Genomic DNA, 20,043 nt, shown 5'->3' with positions numbered 1-20,043 from the left:
ACCAAGGAGTGAAACAAAGCACTTCCCCTTGGAGCCATTAAACCAAAAGAGCGAAGATTTGAATTCCTGACTCCATGCTTCTTGTGTCTTCTGTAGTCGGCCTTGTTAAATCTGAATGCATACCTGCAAATGTATCTTTGTCTGTCTCTGTGTGTCTGTCTGGAGAAGAAATGGATACTTTACTGAAATCCTTAACAGAGTTGTATAGCGTTTAAGTCACTGACTCCAGCTGATCCCTACTGACCCAGATAACAAGCATCAAGGTTTACCAACCAAAAGCGAGAAATAGTTGCTTCCAACTTTTCTGATAGATTTTAGGAAGTTGCTTTCAACCTCTGTATTTGAAACTTTGAGCAAATGAGGCCTGGTTCAGGGATGGACGTGGGAGATCCCTAATTTAAGATTGCAGTTACACATTAGCTCAGGTTGTAAAAGTTGATCACATGGAAATCCAAGGCAAGCAAGGTCAATTGTTGCATTGTTCTCTTAAAGGCAGTTAAACAAGCTGCATTAATAAGCAGTAAGATAGCAGTCTTAAGCCCAAGTGACTTCAAAGTGCATTAACTATGGCTGTGTGATCCAGCTCAAATTCCTGTCTCTAAGAATATAAGAGCATGTTGCATCTCCACAGGGAGGTAGAGACAGAAAGATCCCTGCCAATTTGAGGCTGGCCTGGCCTGTATAGTGAGTTCTAGACCAGGTAGGGCTACAGAACCCAGCTTAAGATGGAAACTAGTTGTATATTGACGTGAATGACAATATGGCTGCTCTGTAGTATAGTAAAGAGGAAGGTTTTTTATTATAGGTGTGTGTGTGTGTGTGTGTGTGAGAGAGAGAGAGAGAGAGAGAGAGAGAGAGAGAGAGAGAGAGAGAGAGAGAGAGAGAGAGAGATGCAGACAGAGAAAGACAGAGACAGAGAGACAGGCAGAGACAGACAGGCAGAGACAGACAGACAGACAAGGGAATATTGAAAATCGCAGGGTTATGAGAAGAATCCGTAGCTGTGGGGAGGAGTTTGTGAGCCAGAGGGAGTTTAAGGTAAAAGTAGAGGTGAGAGTACTAGGACTCTAGTACAGACTTTGAAGTGTGTAAGAGGTACTTAAGCTACTGAGGGAAGGCAGTATGAGCTTTGGTATGCTAATAGGCACCACAGGTAGCCATTTCTCCTTCCTCCACTGATCAGGAAAAAAAAAAAAAAGTCAGCTTTTGGCCAAAGGAAACCAGTTTCACAAGTCCCTGAGGAATGCTGGCTCTTATCTAACCTCTAGAGATCACCCTCTAGCCCAGGTTGAACTCTTTTCTGGACATTTGGACTGCCTTTTGAAATTTGGGAAAGTGACGCTTCCTTTGGACCTAGCCATTCTCAGATGCCATGTGTTCCTACTTTCCAAGGCACAAACCTCACCCTCATTGAGTCATGTTGGCAAGAATTAGGATTGCATGCATTCAAGAGACTTTGAAGCGCCACTTCTTGAGTTCGTGTTATCCAATGCTGCAGTGTAGTTTGCAGTACAGATTTTCCTGAGACCACTGTGCTCTATCTACAGCCCTGTTGTACCATGACCCAACTGCAACTAGGTAACCACAACTATCACCTACCTGGATGTTTATTTAAATATTTCACATTTTGACCTCCCGATTTAATTCAACAAATGTTGACATATCCATTACAGGGTGATGATCCTACCGGTATGATCCATCAATCCAAACAACAGATAATAACTCTAAAATGAAAAATACATATGACCAAAAATAACCATGATACTATGCAAAGTATATGGTACCTGGTATCTTGTAGAAAAAGCAAGATTTGTCTCAAGTAGAAGAACTGGTGAAAAGGAAAAATGAACTTTACTAGGCTAATTCAAGCAAAACTACTGAGAAGGAAAACAGAGAAGGCAATTTTTTTAAGTTGCAAAATTTATAGCATGCAATTGAGGAACTAGGGTAGGATACAGAGAGAGATAAGTATTTTTTAAAAATTAAGCTTAGGTCATTCTTTGATTTAATGGGCTTTTAATAGCAAACTTAGAATTTTGTGTACTAAGTCTAAAACTCTATATAGTGGGGAGATATAAAAGGCTGTAAGCAGGAGAACAGCTTGCTGAGAACTCTTGGTTGATGGCATTGGTCCTGTTTTGAGAGAAAGGCCGTGAAAAGTTATTATGAATATTCTAGGAAACAGAATGTATTGAATAATCTGGGTACAGACTTGGAAGCTAGAAAATGATTAGGGCTATGTTTAGTTCACCATGGCATGTGTGTATGTCCATGTAGGGGAACCAATAGACTATCGCAAAATGATCAAATCAGTTATTTTTATTTAAATATATGTGTTTCCATAGTGGACATTAAAAGAAATTCTTACTGTGAAATATATTTAAACATTTCTGTGAAGAGTTTCAGTGACCCCTGCTTTTCCCGTGGTATGATACGTAATCCCAGATGTGCCTTGTCTGAGTTGGTATTCTCATCTCTTACTAACCCTAGTAAGAGGCGGAGTCCTTTTTCTGTGGATCTGGCATGTGCTGGGTGGTTTGAATGGGCTCTTCATACAGTACGTAAGTAAAGAACCCCACAGTCAAGATTCTGAACTAGCACAGTGTCGCACAGAGCCTCCCTCGGGTGGCCACTTTATAGCTGGCCTAACCATGGCAAGCTCTCACTATTTTCCACTGCTGAGCTATGGACGGCTAGAAACATCACAGAGTATGGCACCCAAGATGAACTTACTTCATTCCATTTAGTGACATGTAGATCCATTCAAGTTCTGCTTATCACTAATTTCTCTGTCTTCTTCATCCTTTAAATACTCAGAGGGCTGTGCAAAGACAGACCTTCAATTTACATGAATAATTAGGTAGTGCTGGAAATGGGTGCCTAGAGAGGAGTGGAGCTTCTCCATGGTCTCCACCACTCCCTGAGTCCCTCACCTGGGCTTTCCTATTTGATCCGTCTGGGCATTTTGGTCCAGAAGCTTGCCAGTGAGCTATAATTCTGAAGTAGACTTCAAACAACCAGGGATTTATGGAATAAAGTATACGCTTCAGGAAAAGGAAGACTTCCATGTGTCAGGCAAGTTTGAGAAATGATGTCAGGGTTGAACTTTGAGTAATTAATGTGATGGACTCTTTACTCTCCCTCCATTCCTGACAGTGTTCTCAGCACTGAGTGGGACTCATTCCTTCTGTTGGCTACGGTTTTGCCATTAATGCCCGTGCCTATTGGCTATATTCACCACTGCCTAAGTTTGGAAGTGGACAGAGGAAATCATGTGTGACTTACAAAGCAATTCAGTCGGCATTACTTTTGATGTTCTTTTCTTTATCTTCAATCTGGTTAGACATTTGGATTGATTCTAGATTGTCAATTTTGGTTTTTTGGCTTTCAGTTATTATTAAGACTTTTTTTCTTAAATATTGGTATACATGTCATCTAGGAGACACATGGATGAGCTAAGATACGTAGAGACTGGAAAGGAGCAAACAGGAGCTTTTTAAAAATGTGTTTTCTCAATACTTCTCAGCAAACCTGTGGAATCAAAAACTCTGGGGGATAGACCCATGTTTTGTTTACATAGTTTTACAGGTGTTTATGTTTTCTTAAAGTTTATACTGACTGATTTAGATGGGATTTCTGGAACAACATGTACATATATTGCTTCATTAGCTACTGCTAACCATGTCTTAAGTTATAGATCATCAGTGTATAATTGAATTTATCCTTCTCAATCTTCATTATTTATTTATTTATTTATTTATTTATTTTTGTTTTTCCAGACAGGGTTTCTCTGGGTAGCCTTGGCTTTCCTGGACTCACTGTGTAGATCAGGCTGGCCTTGAACTCACAGCAATCTACGTCCCTCTGCCTCCTGAGTTAAGGGATTAAAAGCCTGAGCTACCACATCCAGTTCTTTCTCAATCTTTAAAAATCTCTCACTCCTTCATTGCTGGTGGGAATGCAAACTGGTACAACCACTTTGGAAATCTATCTGGTGCTTTCTCAGAAAAATGGGAATAGGGCTTCCTCAAGACTCAGCTATTCCACTCCTTGGAATATACCCAGAAAATGCTCCACCACACAACAGGGGCATATGCTCAACCATGTTCATAGTGGCCTTATTCATAATAGCCAGAACATGGAAACAGCCTAAGTGCCCCTCAGTAGAAGAATGGATAAAGAAACAGTGGTACATTTACACTATGGAATACTACTCAGCTAGTAAAAACAAGGAATTCCCAAAATTTGTGGACAAATGGATTGAACTAGAAATGATCATAATGAGCGAGTTAACCTAGAAGCAGAAAGAGTCAAATGGTATATACTCACTCATATCTAGACACTAGCCCAAGGGGCATGTACCATGAAAGTCTTCACTCACCAGGAAAGTGGGTCAGAGGGGAGGACATCTTACTGGGACTTTAGGTGAGAGAAGCATGGGAGAATGGAGAAATAGAAGGATCCAGAGGGTCCTAGAAATCTATAGGAAGAACATTATGACAGACAAATCTAGACCCAGGGGTCCTGCCCAAACTATGGCACCAGTCAAGGACAATATGGGCAGTAAACTTTGAATCCCTACCCAGATCTAGCCGATGGACAGGACATTCTCCACCGTTGAGTAGAGAGTGGGGACTGACTTTCACACAAACTGTGATGCCCTATTTTTGACCATGTCCCCTTGATGGGGTGGCCTGGTGGCACCAAGAAGAGACTTGATAGCCTATGAGCATATACAGGGGGAGGAAGTCCCTCTCAGTTACAGACATAGAGGACGGGAGTAGGGGGAAAGCATGAGGGAAAGATGAATACAAGGATCCAAGGGATGGCATAACAATTTAGATGTAATATGAATAAATTAATGAAAAATAAATAAATAAATAAATAAATAAATAAACTTCTATCTACTTCATTTGACTTCTTATTTTTATCAACTGGGAGCAAGATGCATAATTCAATTTGGCCAAATTCGTATTGTATTTTTCATATAAGGAAAATGTATTTTTCTTATTAATGAGTTTTGTTTAGGGAACTTTTGTGCTTCTTGTACACTGTTATTCTGTTGTATATTTCCTCCCTTTTCATCTTTTTAGCTTATTTGTAGTATATATATATATATATATATATATATATATATATATATATACTTGTAGTATTTTATATATAGTATATATGTATATAATATATATATAATTTATATTCAACCTCTTTACAGTACAAATATTTTCTTAAAGGTTATACCTAACTTTTGTAGGCACATCATATATACCATTCTTTCAACTCTTACCATATCAAACTTCAAATCCACCATGTTTTCTACTTTGTACATGTTCAAGGAATTCTTCCTTAAGTCTTGTATTCTTTAAAGATTTCACTGTTCTGACATTTACATTAATGTTAGTCATCTTGTAGTTTGATTTCATTTTATCTACCCACCTTTTATGGATGTACAGTTGGAGAATTTTGTAAATGCATATAATGTTTTCAATTAAGTTCACCTTACAGCCCCTCTCTCCAGTTCCTACACAACTATGAGATTCCATTTTTATGTATTGTATTTTTAACTCTCTGAATCAATTTATTGCTGCTAGTCATCATTAGCAACCTCCAAGGATGCACATTTAAAAAGAACCCGACTCTCCTCCCAGCAACCTCAATTAGTGGTGGGACTTCCCATTCCTGTGGCAGGATTTTGTCTGGCTTTAGCCTATGAATGACTTCAGCATGCTGTCACAACTCCTATACGTTCATATATATAACTACACTGTTGTGTTAAAAAAAAAAATTAATAGCATCCAATAGCTTCGGCTCTTAAAATCTCTCTGCCCCTATTTGTTCAATGATTCCCCCCAATCCATGGTAGGAAAGGGTGTGACATAGATGCCTCTGGCATTTAATCCCAGATCTCATTAGGCAGAAGCAGGTGGATCACTGTGAGGTCAAGGCCAGCCTGGACCACACAGTGAGTCCAGGACAGCCAACGATACCCAGAAAACCCTGTCTTGACAAACCAAAATAAATAAATAAATAATGAAGATTGAGAAGGATAAATTCAATTATATGTCCCACATTGGGCTGAGGACTCTACAATCTTTTATTCTTCACATGTTAACCAGTAGTGGATCTCTGTGTTAATAGCTATTCAGTAGAAAAAGACACTTTCTTGATCAGAGTTAAGAGATGCCCTAACCCATGGATCTAAAGTTATGTCTTTAGGGGTCAGTTCAATATGATGTGCATATAAGTAGGGTCTCCCCTTGACCCAACTAGACACAGATTCCTGACCCCTTTAATAATCCCATACATGAGTTCTATCCTTGAACTTGTCCTTAAATATAATTTTTAAAAGGTTCTTGATTACTCCCGTAACATTTGTGCCACTATTGCTCTACTGGGTATATCTTGCTAAGCTGATCATTATTATAGGTCACATTGTTTAAAGCTGAGTAAGACTGAAGATGACTTTTCCCACTCAGTACATGCATACTACTTTCCCACAATGTGAAAGCTAGACAGTTGGAATAAATCTTCCAGCTCAGTACAAGCTCACTTCTCCATATTCTATGAATCAATTATATGGTACCTTCAACAATAGGGTCTTAATATCAAATTCTCGAGGGTAATAAAAACCAATAGCAATAGCTTGTCATGTCTCATTGGAGGGGGGAGGGGTGTATCTGTATGATCCCACTGACCAAGAACCACAAAAGAGGTAACATATTCTTATCACAGAGCCTATTATTTGATACCCTATGATATCTGGGAGAGTTCTCATTATACCATCACATTAATTTTTCTTGAGTAGAAGTAAGCCTATGTTTTCCTCCTCCTGCTAATAGCCATTTGTATAACAGGCTGACTACTTACTTAGAATGAAAGTCAAAGTCCTAATGCTCATTGACAAAGCCCAAAGCTCCTATGTCTTACTTCTCTGATCACTCAAATTTTCCCTCAGACACCCTTAGCTATGCTACATGGTAGACTTTTCCCTCCATTTTGAAATTTGTGAGCACGTACATTGCACTTCCTGCAGAGCCTTGGCTGCCATTTCATGGATCTCTCTTTAATACTTTTTCTGACTATCCTTTTAAAATTGCAAAACCAGACCTGCTGATGGATGTCCCTTTCATTTGTTTGTTCCTGTTTCTGTTTGTTTTTTGTTGATAGTTCTTCTTCTTCTTTTTCCTCTGTTTCTTTCTTTCTTCTTCATCATCATCATCTATATAGTATTGTAATATATTTTATATAATGTTTTACTGTTTAAACTATATGTAATATATTAATGTCATACTATTGGTATTTATGTATATTGCATATAATAGATTATATATAAAAGCTCCAAGTAAGCTCCATTAAGATGGTTACTTTTGATTCAAGAATTATGTCACATTTACATGAATATGCAAATATATGTGTATATGAATACACATATATTATTCTCCATGCTTTGCTATTCAATGAGCATTTATTTTTATCATAAACTTACTGTATTGATATCATCTTGTGTCTCTCTAGACTAGCAACTTTACATTGCCACTGGACTGATTTTATCTTAATGTCCTACTCTTAATAATCATATTGACTGGATTCCTTATTCTCTGTGGCATGCCTAGTTATCATGAAACACAAATATAATGTAGCCTATACTTTTGCATAAGCAGCTACACCAAAGTTCATGTATTAATAGAGGGATCTTGGTCTCATTTAACTGTAATTTCATGAACAATTTATAAACAAAAAGATGCAAACTCTAATTTCTTCAATGATATTTTTCCCTTTGTTTTCACCATTGTAGTGTTTTTGAGTATGATTAAGAAATTTTGTTTCTTATTTTTTGGGTATTTTCTACTTGGTAATCTAATGTCAGTGAAAAGAAGGACACAATCAGAAGATAATTTCAAAAGAAGAGCTGCAAAATGATTTAGAGAAACATCCCCGTCAATAGACTTACTGTCTCAAAGTAGCTACAGAGGCATAATCTTTTGGTGTCTGTGGAAACTATTCAGTTGGTTGGTAGCTTTGTTAACTGGATAGGTGATTACTGATTTAGTTGCAAACAATTTTGCTGTGAAGCCCTATGGACACAGGCAGATTTGCTCTTTACAACTCCTCATAACATAACATCCTTCTCATCTCATCCCTAAAAAAACAGCATCTAAAAGAAGATGGTGTGAGAGATTTGTTCATATCTCTGGGACATTCTAGCTAATTCTTTATAGGTAACTTGGAGATATGAAGCCCTTAAGGTATTTCAATCTTTATGGTTTTCCCTAGGGAAACACAAGGTATCTTTATGGGTCCTTTTATCTTATTTGACATTTTGACAGTATACCAGTATGAATACATGCAACGGATATACATGTGTGTGTGTGTGTGTGTGTGTATCTGATTGCATGTGTGAAAATGTCCATGACATAGCTTATATGTGCAAGTAACAGTATGGCACATTCAAGTTAGCACTCTCCCATCATTATCTGGCTCCCAGAGATTGCATTCAGTTTATTAGACTTCTTATCAACATCTTTACCTACTGAGTCATGTCTCTGGGTTCTGAAAATTAATTTTAAAGCAGAAATTATTTCTGGTGAAAAACATAGGAATTTCATTTTAGGTAGTTCAGAGTTCATCACATCCTCAATGTGTGTAATGGAAGATACCAGAAAGGTATGTATAGTAGGTTTGTTTCCCTAGTGTCATAAACCAAACTCCAAGCAACACTAACGGTGTTCACGTTGAACATATATTTGTACGTGGTGGGTTATACTTATTGGTGTACAAATGTTGACTCTTTCCTGTATCTTTGAGATGAAACCTACATAGCTATGGTGTCTCATCATTTTGATGTGCTCTTAGATTCAGTTTGTAAGTATGTTATTGAGAATTTTTACATCTATAAGAGAAATTTATCTGCGAATTCTCTTTCTTTGTTGGGTCTTCATGTGGTTTAGGTATCAAGATAATTTTAACCTTGTAAAAAGAATTAGGAAATTTTCTGTTCATTTCCTGTTTGTGGAATAATTTGAGAAATAGTGACATTACTTCTTCTTTGGAGTCTGGTTAGAATCTGAGATAAATCCACCTGGCCTTAGGCATTTTTAAAGATATGGGATGAGTTGAAAGACTTTTAATTACTGCTTCTATTTTCTTAGGGGAACATTGGTCTGTTTAAGTTGTTTATCTGATGTCGATTTAACTTTAGTAGGTAGAATATATAAAGAAATGTATCCATTTCCTTTCATTTTTCAAGATGGGTGAATATAAATTGTTAAAATATGTCCTCATGATTCTCTGGATTTCAATGGTGTCTGTTGTGATGTTCCCCCTTTGTTTCTACTTTTATTAATTTCGGCATTGTCTCTTTTGTCTTTTAGTTAACTTGGGTAAGAATTTATCAATCTTAATTGATTTTTTTCAAAGAACCAACTCTTTGTTTCATTGATTCCTGGTTGTTTTTCTATTTTATTGATTCAGCCCTGAGTTTGATTACATCTTGCTGCCCATTTATTTGTGTACTATTTCTACTTGTTCTAGAGTTTATGTGTGTTTCTAAATTACTAATATGATACCTTTTTAATTGTTTGGTGTAGGCACTTAGTGCTGTAAACTCGCCTCTTAGAAGCACCTTCATTGTGTTAATAGGCTTAGGTATGTTGTATTTCATTTTCCTTCAGTTCTAATAAGTTTGTAATTTCTGCCTTGACTCATTTTTCATTCAATGGTGAGTTATTTGGTTTCCCTGGTTTTGTGAGCTTTCTGTTGTTGGATATCAAGTTTTAATCCATGGTGGTCGAATAGGATGCAGGGTGTGATTTTTAATTTTTTTGACATCTGTTGAGATTTGCTTTGTGTCTCGGTATGCAGTGAAGTTTGGAGAAAGTTCTACAAGATGCTGAGGAGAGGTTATATCCTTTTTGTGTTTAGATGGAATGTTCTATGTTTTCAAGTTCCATTTGATTTATGATGCTATTTAAGTCTATTATTTCTCTGTTTAGTTTTTCTCTGGATGACCTGTCTGTTGACATTGAAGTCACTCACTATCATGGTGTGAGGGTCAATATATGAGTTTAGTTGTAGTAGTGTTTCATGTATAAAAGTGGGTGTCCTTGTGATTAGTGCAAAAAATGTTTATAGTTGTAACATCCTCTTGGCAAAATTTTCCTTTAATGAGTATATAGAGTCTTTTCTTATATATTCTAACTCATTTAAGTTTGAAGTCTATTTTGTCAGATATTAAGATGGCTACACCTGCTTGGTTCCTGCAAAATATATATTTTGTTTGAAATAGCTTTTTTTTCTCCATTCTTTTACCCTGTGGTGATACCTATCCTTGACGTTAAGGTATTTTTATTGGATGCAGCAGAAGAATGGATCATGTTTTCAAATCCAATCTGCTAGTCTGTGTCTTTTTATTGGGGAAATTGAGAACATTAATATTAATGACATTAAAATTGATAATTAAGTTATACTTGAGCAATGTTAATTGATTCCTGTCATTTTGTTGTCATGGTTTGGGTTTTTCTACTCTTTTGAATTCCTACCTTTTATTAATCCTTTGTGTTTCCTTGGGTGTGCTTAACCTCCTCAAGTTGAAGTTTTCCTGCTAGGATCTTCTGTTTAGCTAAATTGGTAGATATATACTACAAATTAAATTTGGTTTTGGTTGTGTAGCCTGGCATCTGAGGTCTCTTAGAGTTTATAGAACATCTGTGTAGGCCCAAATGGCTTCCAGTGTTTCCACTAGAAAGAGGTGTTATGGTTCTGCCTTTACATGTTACTTGGTCTTTTCCCCCTTCCAGCTTTTAATATTCTTTAGCTTTTTATGTTTGGTGTTATTATTATTATATGCCATTGGGAATTTCATTTCTTGTCATGTTTGTCTATCTGGTATTCTGTATGCATTTTGAAAACTGATAGGCATCTCCTTAAGGTTATAGAAATTTTATTCTATGATTGTGTTGAAAATATTGTCTGTGCCTTTGGCCTGGGCTTTTTCTCCTTTCTCTATTCCCATTATTTGTAGATTTGCTTTTTCCATAGTGTCCTAGATTTCCTGCATGATTTGTGCCGGGAGTTTTTTTGTGTTTGTTATTTTGTTTTTGTTCTTTTTTTTTTTTTATTAACTATTTAACATTTTCTTTAACTGAAGTATTCATTTCTTCTGCCTTGTTTTCAGTGCTTGAGATTCTTCCATGTCTTATACTCTGTAGGTGAGGCTTACTTCTATGATTTTTTGTTAGACTTCCTCAATTTTTCATTTCCAGTTTTATCTCAGTTTGGGTTTTCTTTGGTGATTCTACTTTCATGTCCTGAAATTTTCTCATTATTTCATTCCACTGTTTGTTTTCACAGATTTCACTAATGAGTTATGCATATCTTCTTTAAGGTCCTTGAACATATTCCTAATTGCTATCCTGAAGTCTTTGTCTTTGCTTCAGGCATATTGCATGTCTCAGGACCTACTGTGGTAGGGTTGGTACACAGGGAAGGCATATCTGGTGGAGGTATATTGTCTTGGATATTAATGTTTTGTTTTGGTTTTTCACCAATGTCTAGGTGATTTTAGGTGTTGATATTTGGATGTATCTTTTTTGGGTTAGTTTTCTGCTACTTGGTTTCTGTTGGCCTGGATCTTAGGAAAACGTAGAGCTGTGGGTTGTGTGGTAGAGATGAGTCTGCTGAGAGGAAGAGAGGTGGGTTCTGAGAGGGCCAGAGAGAGAGAGAGAGAGAGAGAGAGAGAGAGAGAGAGAGAGAGAGAGAGCGCACAAGAATAAACATGTTATACATGCTAGAAATCAATTTGTATTTGTGTGCATGTTGTCTTCCCTTAACCTCTGGTAGTCAACTTAGAATCAGTATTACATGCCGATTTCTTCCATATAAACACTGCTTCTTGCTTCAGTTGATCAGCTCACCCTTTTTATATTTGTGTTTTTGTGTTTTCTATTTAATGCATTGTAAACTCTATGATAGATAATGTTAAATGCCTTGTGTTGAAGAGACATGTGTAATTTAAAATGCTGCTTTACATTTAAATTTGTCTGGACCATTTTTGAAGTGTTGTTACCAGTGCCCCCACTGTAACTGCAGTAGTTCTTGGATCAAAAATGAGAAAACACTCAAAAGACCCAAAGCATACTCTCTCTCTCCCTCTATCTAAATATCTACACATCTATCTATCTATCTATCTATCTATCTATCTATCTATCTATCTACATATCATCTATCACACACACACACACACACACACACACACACACACACACACACACACACATTGAACTCTCCAAATAATAAATGAACATGGAGGAAACTTCTTTTGGTCTATATGACATCATGCTCCACAGAAATGTTTAAACACACACATAAAGTCACATGTTATAAAATCTTGTTTTAAGGAATAACTTTCTTAAAACTGTTTGGTGCTGAAATGGCTGATGAAATTTCACCAGCGCGTTTGAAATGGAAGTAAATGGGAGGTGTAAATTGGTATATAAATTTAGTTGCTAATAGTGAATATAGAAAAATTTTATATTGGATGCTTGTTTCTAACTATAAAAATGAAAAAGAAAGGATCATATACATGCAAATATCATTTAAAAGAAAATAGATTTATTATTTCAGAGTGAAATAGGATTCCTGTAGAACACTGAATCCTTAAGGCACAAACCCTGAGGTGACATGCTGCACCATATAGAAAAAGCCATAGTTTCAATCAAAGATTATATAGATAAAATCGTGTAACATATGCATTAAGAACAGTCATTTGTGTAAGGAAATATGTCAGATAAAATGAATGTTCTTTTTATGCATAAAGAGAGTGTAAGACTTTCTATTGAATAAAATATTGTCATTTTCCACGGGCTTTTAAGTGTATACCTGGATATTTATCTTTATACAGTCAATAACACCTGTAGTTTTTAATGAGTACCCAAAGGGTCCTCATTCGGGAAGGACTTTCCATTTTTAAGAGAAAATTGCTTTGGGGATGAGAGGAACATGGCAGAGGGGTGTTGTGGTACCTATAAAACATCTAATAATGTTTATAATTAAATACTTATAATTATTATGGCAGTGTTACCTAACCGGCTATCATAACCAATAAAGACCCAAACACCTGTTGTAATTTAGAATAACATCATTTAACCTAGGACTGGGCAGATATTAAACTTCTAAACTATCGTCCTCACTTCCCAGCCCCCAATTCCAGGCCATCTGCTTTAATTATTCCTATCTGGGCTGCTTCCCGTCCATAATCCCCAAACACTTGCTAATGTTCTTCATCTGGGCTGCTTTCCCCCATCCACGCCAATCTGACCGCGTGCTTGTCTCCATGCTAACCCATAGTGACTTCCTTCTTGCTTGCTCCTCCTGTACTTGTCTCTGCTCCCTCTTTGCCTCACAGTTCTGTGACCCCAGGACTGCAAGCCTCAAACTGTACCTCTCTCTCTTCTGCCAAATCCCAAATTTCCCCATTTTTAAAATTACACAATCAACTTTCAATAGGTAGGGCAAGGTTTTGCAGAACAAGGAGAGGTGTCTGTGAGGATATGCTCCTTTGGGTGGCAATCAGATCTTGAGGGCCGGTAATTAGCATCAGAATACCCAGCATCAGACCAACCCCCAACAGAGGGGTATCAACAGAGGGAAGAGCTACCTGATGAGTATTATTTTTGAAAAATAGAAATAGCAAGTCACGGAAAAATGACAGAGCAAATTTCAACACTTGAGGTGTCTATATATTTTTATAATCATAAAATATTTAGTCATATAAACTGTGACATGTGTCATATAAACTGTTACATGTGTCATAAGATATTGAAGAATGCTTATGTAATGTCATAATGAATCTAATTCCAAAATTTGAAAATAACCCAAAAATCAAGCAACATATAACATTGGAATCAATGCAAAGTTGGCTTTTGCGTTATTTTGTGTATTTTATTTTGTATATCCACTACAACTATATATAGTTTATATATAAACATTATATTATGTACATATATATGCATATCATTAGACCTTGTGCAGGAGTTTCCCAAACAAATAGAAGATTGCTTAAATCTTTTGTTTAGGTAAATATATCCTAATAATGTATTAAAATGAGAAGGATAAAATCATCCTTCAGAAGATAACAAAATGAAAAACAAACAACAAAAAATTTGTTCAGCCACCATCCATTATTGATTCAATAAGTAACAATCATAAAATAAACTCTTATTAGAATTGATAGAAATCTTATTGTTTAAAAATGCTTCATTAAATTTGGAGCAGATACAAAGAAGTGCTTTTAAAATATTTGGAAGATATCAGCAGTAATAAAGTAAATACCTCTGAATTTTCTCATATTAAAACTGGATAGATTTGTATATATTATTAATGTAATATGATTTATACATTGGAAACTAAAAGCTAACATCATGCTTAATGGTAGAAAAATGGGAAACCAGAATAATTTTCATTAAAATTTTGAATTAGACAATAATATCTCTTTCAGTATCTTTATACATATATTGTTTTGTAGGCACAATGAGATTAAACAAAGAAAACAAGTTTCAAACACAAGGAGTAAGTAACAGAAGAGATTTCTTACACATAGTTCATGTGACTATATTTTAGAATGTACAGAAAAATTAAATAAAATGCTATCTGAAACAACAACAAAAAATCAGCAATACTGCTAATTTTAAAAATTAATATATTTATATGAGGAGCTTTTCACAAAAATTATCACCATATTTGAAAAAATGTTATGGGTGAAGTTATTTGTTGTGTACAGCAATATATAATGTTTATAAAGCTTTTAGATTTTAGTAAAAAAAATGTCTTTTGGATAGGAAGTATTTTATATTTATGATTAAATAGTCTACTGTGAGTTTTTCCTATACACCGGAAGCTGATAATTACAAATCATGTGACTCAGCTCATAGATTATGTGGGAAAGTGTGGCCCAAGTATTGCAATAGTTCCTCCAAAGGGCAGCTCTGTGTTCTCATGTTCTGTATCATTGGATGCAATATACCCCTGTTACTTGCCTGTGAGTTTTACCCATTGCTGTAGCTTCAGGCCTTGAGTTCTTACTTGCCCTTCCACAGAAAATTACACATATCTTAGAAGCTGAGAGGCATATGTCCAGGTGCATCTATATCTTTATAACATCAGAAGTAATGCCTAATTATTTTCTGAGAGCCCTACAATTTTATAACTTTCTCAACTTAGGATTCTTAATTTTTGGAAACATATATGCATGTTAAATACCTGTAGTTTGAAATATTGGCAGTCATTTTCTGTGCTTCAAGTCATCTTCACTGATAGCAATATTTGGCCATAACCCACTGAGTTCAGTTTGTGATGCCCTTGTCCTCATGAGTGTGGGTCTATGCTCTGGAGTGTAGACAGCCTCCCAGGGACCAGAGGCCACGCCCTTAATAGAAAACTGAGTCTCTTTCCCTCCGAAGCCATCGATATCCTTAGCTAGACCCTTTTTGAGTAGCAATCTTGCCATGGCCAGAAGACACAGTTTCACTCCAGTTCTTCCTGACCTCTGGTTCCTATAGTCAGTTTTTCCATCTTTTCTGCAATAGTCCCTGAGCTTTGGGAAATGAGGTTGTGGTACAGATGTTCTATTTGTGGCTGAGTACTCCAATGACCCTATTCTCTGCATTTTTGACCAGTTGTTAGTTTTTGTATTAGCCAATGTCACTTGAACAAAGAAGCCTCTCTGATGAGGCCTGAGAGCTATACTGAATTATGGCTGAGCTATGAATTTAGAGGGAAGTTTGAGGCGTGTCCATTTAGCCTGTGATCACTCCAGCAATGATTCTTGCCTAGATTTAGATTACTGAACCAGCTACCCGACAGGATGATTCTTGGTGAATACCAACTTTATTTCTCTGTTTCCTATGAAGAAAGTGGTGTTTTCATCAATAGGGTCTTACCCTGTAGCTCTGGTTACCAACCAAGATCAGTGACAATACGCTGTGTTGTTTTGAGTGTCTCTGACATTCCTGTTGAACAGCTTAGAAGTGTTCCATATCTGGTGCTGGGCTTTATGAGGTTTTGTTTGTTTTTTGGGGGTTGTTTGTTTGTTTTTGTTTTTGCTTTTTGTTTTTGCAACCTATGGCTTCTGGGAGGAACATTATCTCCTGTGTAAGGAAATGGCACTTTTCTCATCTGTCCGTCCGTCCGTCCGTCTGTCTGTCTGTCTGTCTGTCTTTCTATCTATCTACCTATCTATCTTATCATCATCATCTATCAGTCATCTGCAGCCTCTCAAGCAGTAGGTTTCATCTTTTGGTCATCCTCAGCATTTGTTATTTTTTCCCCCAACCCGATTCTCTGCCCTCCCCCCCTCCCCTCCCCTCCCATCCCATCCCATCCCATCCCTCTCCCTACTTAAACCTCTTCTTCATTATGCCCCCTTTCCCCTTCCTATCACTTCTGTTTTAATATTCACTCTTCTCTAAGATATCCCCAAGTTCCTCAACCAGTGGTCCTTTTACAGTTTCCTGGTTTCTACAGTAGGTGTTCCAATGTAAACATGCAAATCTAAAGATTTGACAGTAAGATTCACATGAGTTTAAAAATGTAACAATTTACCGTCTGCGTCTGGCTATTTCATTTAGTGTATTTTCCAATTCCGTTCATTTACCTATACATTTCATTTTTCTTTACAGCTGAATACAATTTTGTTGTGTATGGGAAGAACATTTTTTAATTGTCTACTTATCAGTTAAGGGACATCTAGGTTATTTTCATGTCTAGGCTATTGTGAAAAGAGCAGCTTTGAACATGTGTCTCTATAATAGGAAATATAGTCCTTTGGGTATATGTCAGTAACGGTATATCTTAGTCAAATAGCTGATCTAGTTTTAGTTTTTTAGAAACTCCCACACTGGTTTTTATAGGAGCTGTACCTATTTGTACTTTCACCCTTTTTAAACTATCTCTAAATTTAATCTCCCTATATCAATGAAATAGCAATGTAAAACTCCTATCTTCTGTTTTAGTCAGCAGTCATGGACTCCTATTTGTCTTCCTGGCAGGTGTTTTTGGTCGCTGTCTGGAATTTTGAACTCTACATGATTCCTTTGGCATTGTTGCTACTCTTTCTGTACAACTTCCTCAGGCCCATGAAAGGGAAGGGCAGCAGCACCCAGGACAACCAGGTGAGCAAAAATTCGCAGAGTTCCTCCAATGGCCCAGTGAGGAAGAGGATGGAGGCAATGTGTGTTGGTACCATAAAGAAGCCCTGCTCCAGTTGCTGTTAGGACCATGAAGAATGAGGTTTAAGGACACAATTTCCAGAACATACGCTTTATCACACACATTCTGGAATCTTCCTTTTCTCATATCTTACACTTCCACATTTCAGCTGATGTTCTGAATAGGAGAGGAACCCTCTGGATCTTGGCTGTCATTTCCTCCCTAGAAATCTGTATACCCTTCTGTTTTCTGATAGGGTTCCTGGAAATTTAAACACTAGAGATTAATCTTTGGGGGGTTCCCTGGGCTCCTCTAGCATACTTTGGGGGAAACTGGGTTAGGCCATTCTTCCCTTTGAGGGTTCTTCAGGGATTACCAACTTCCAGGGTGCTCAGCAAGTGGGTGAGAATAACTCCCACCCTCTATTCCCAAAGGCCACATTGGTTCTGATTATCCATCAAAATGCCTTTATGTGAAAAGACACATGGTCCCTTCTGAAGGAAATCCCTTGGTGTCTCCTTGTCCTCCTGCCCTCCTTACTCCCCTCATCCATCCCAGCTCGGAAAGTATTTTTCTGGTCTAAGTGAACCAGAACTTAAATTTGGTAACTAGCTGTAGTTAAATCTCTGATTTAAGAAGCAGGTTTTAAAATAAAAACCCTAAATTTTCTGTGCCTGATAAATTTCTTTCTAAGGCCATCATCTATATGTAAGTTTTCCCATGATTCTAATGCTAACTATTGTCATATGTGTTTTTATATTCTCATCTTTAAAAAAAATCATCTGTGAAAGAATAGATATTGTATTGAAGGGCATTTCTGGCCTCATTTGAGATGAAGCAAATGTAAAACAATGAGCACATGACAGATGTAGAACTACAAGAATTTTCAAATTGTTCTTGTATTTGGTTTTGATTATCTTATGGAGCAGTCATGGACACATATCAATAAGACAGAAGAACCAGCTAACAAAAAAATGGATTTATATTTTATATATGTTTATAGACTAGGTTTTATATGAATATAAATTAGAGAAACATCTCTAATGGAAAACATCTGTAGTAATAAATGCTGTCAACTCACATTGGTGCAATGTCTAACCAGATTTTATTCAGCCACCGTGTGAATGAGATCTTCTTTATCCTATGTGCAGAAGTACATATATTTGTGTATCTACATATGTGTGTACAGATGTGCATAAATATCTTTTTATGGATGGGAATATAAATTTGCATTCTTAAGAACTTTTTGATTTCAAAAACATATTCAAATTCACTGCTTAATTTAGTTTTGGTAAAGCAACTCTGAATGAGACAAGAACGTCCGTTTTCATTTCATCATGCCTAGTGCCATGAAGGATTAGAACCCCAGAGTGATGATCCCAAAGTTACAGGGACAAACTTTGGAAATCGTGTCTCAAAATGCTGACATCTAGCCATCCTCACTGTCATGTCTTGACCCTTGCTTACCTTTCTTCAGTACATTAGCATGGATCCATTGGCTTTTATGAGGCATGAATGGTGACAATGGTGAAAAAGCTAACGCCTCTATAGACAGTGTGTGTCCTACAGAGTGACAGCTCAGGCTTATGAGGATGGTCAGAGGTAAGGAAACACCAGCCCTGAGAGATGTTATTTGGTGACTGCTCAGAGGTTTGCTGGGATAGGGTAGAGCAGAGCATTCGTAGTCACTTCTTTGAACAGTTCCAGTGAAGAAAATTGCTTGAAACTGGTGGATCAATAGTAAATAGGAAGTCTGACCTTCACATGGTTAAGCAGAAAAGTAAATCTTCAGGTTGAAAACATCCCTGGTTTTCTAACATTGACTGTTCTTCCCCTGCTTCTGAACCCACCTGATTGCAGCAACTGATGATAACATCTCTCTGTCTCTGTCTCTCTGTCTCTGTCTCTGTCTCTGTCTCTGTCTCTGTCTCTCTCTCTCTCTGTCTCTCTCCCTCTCCCTCCCAATCCCTTTCTGTCTCCCTCCCTGTCTGTCTCTTTTTCTTTCCTTCTAGATTGGGTCTCTTTTTTCTTTTTAATTTTAATTTATTATAATTTATTCAGATTATATCCAGAATGTTATCCCCTTGCTTGTATCTTTCCATTCCCATGCTCCCTCCCTCTTCTGCCCTATTGTCCTGCCCTACACCCCTGACAGAAGGAGGCCTCCTCCCCAAACATATGGCCATAGCATATCCAGTCTCATCTGGGTAACCTGCTTTCCCTTCCTCTGAGTGCCATCAGGCTTCCCCACCAAGGGGAAGTGATCAAATGGGGAGCACCGGGGTTCATGTCAGAGACACTCCCCGCTCTCCCCACAACCATGGAGAATGAGCTGTCCATTGGCTAGATCTGAACTATATAGCCCTGAGTGTCCTGGCACTGGCTGTGCAGAGCCTTGCCTTAAATCCACAGACATCCCTCAACGTCTATCTGCCAAGTGCTGGGAGTAAAAGCATGTGCCATCATATCTGACTGATGTTCATCTTTAGACACTACAATTATATGATGTAAAATGTTCCTATTAAACATCTAAACCAGTCCAATGAACCTAAATAGCAGCCCAACTATAGGGCAGCACCTGGTCTGAGGTAATGCAACTGTTAGTCAGTATCAGAGTCTTCAGTTTTCTTCCCTTCTCTGTCCCCACAACCCCAAGGGGAGAAACGTGACATTCTTAAGGATGATTATATTCAGACAAATGCATTTTCTATTGTAGAATGTTTCAGTAATGGCTGGAAAGGCAAAGGAGTGAAGAGTGGTGCTCATAACTATGAGTTTAGTATTTTCAGCTTTAGCATAGCAGTTGCAGACAAGAACAAAACTGTTTACAGAAAAGATAAG

General features: G+C 37.2%; 1 protein-coding gene across 1 annotated transcript in view; it reads left to right on the top strand.

Annotated features, from left to right (window-relative positions):
- The window catches only part of Mctp2 (multiple C2 and transmembrane domain containing 2), a 224,255-nt gene that overhangs the window by 166,442 nt on the left and 37,770 nt on the right, over nucleotides 1-20,043 (top strand). Inside the window, exon 18 of the mRNA XM_051148727.1 lies at nucleotides 17,043-17,165. Coding sequence (XP_051004684.1) covers nucleotides 17,043-17,165 — 123 coding nt within the window. The remainder of the gene's footprint in view (nucleotides 1-17,042; nucleotides 17,166-20,043) is intronic.

Source organism: Acomys russatus, chromosome 7, assembly GCF_903995435.1.
Source record: "Acomys russatus chromosome 7, mAcoRus1.1, whole genome shotgun sequence".
In the NCBI taxonomy this organism is placed as follows: domain Eukaryota; kingdom Metazoa; phylum Chordata; class Mammalia; order Rodentia; family Muridae; genus Acomys; species Acomys russatus.
Note: the sequence above shows the minus strand (reverse complement) of the source record. Positions and strands in the feature narration are given on the sequence as shown.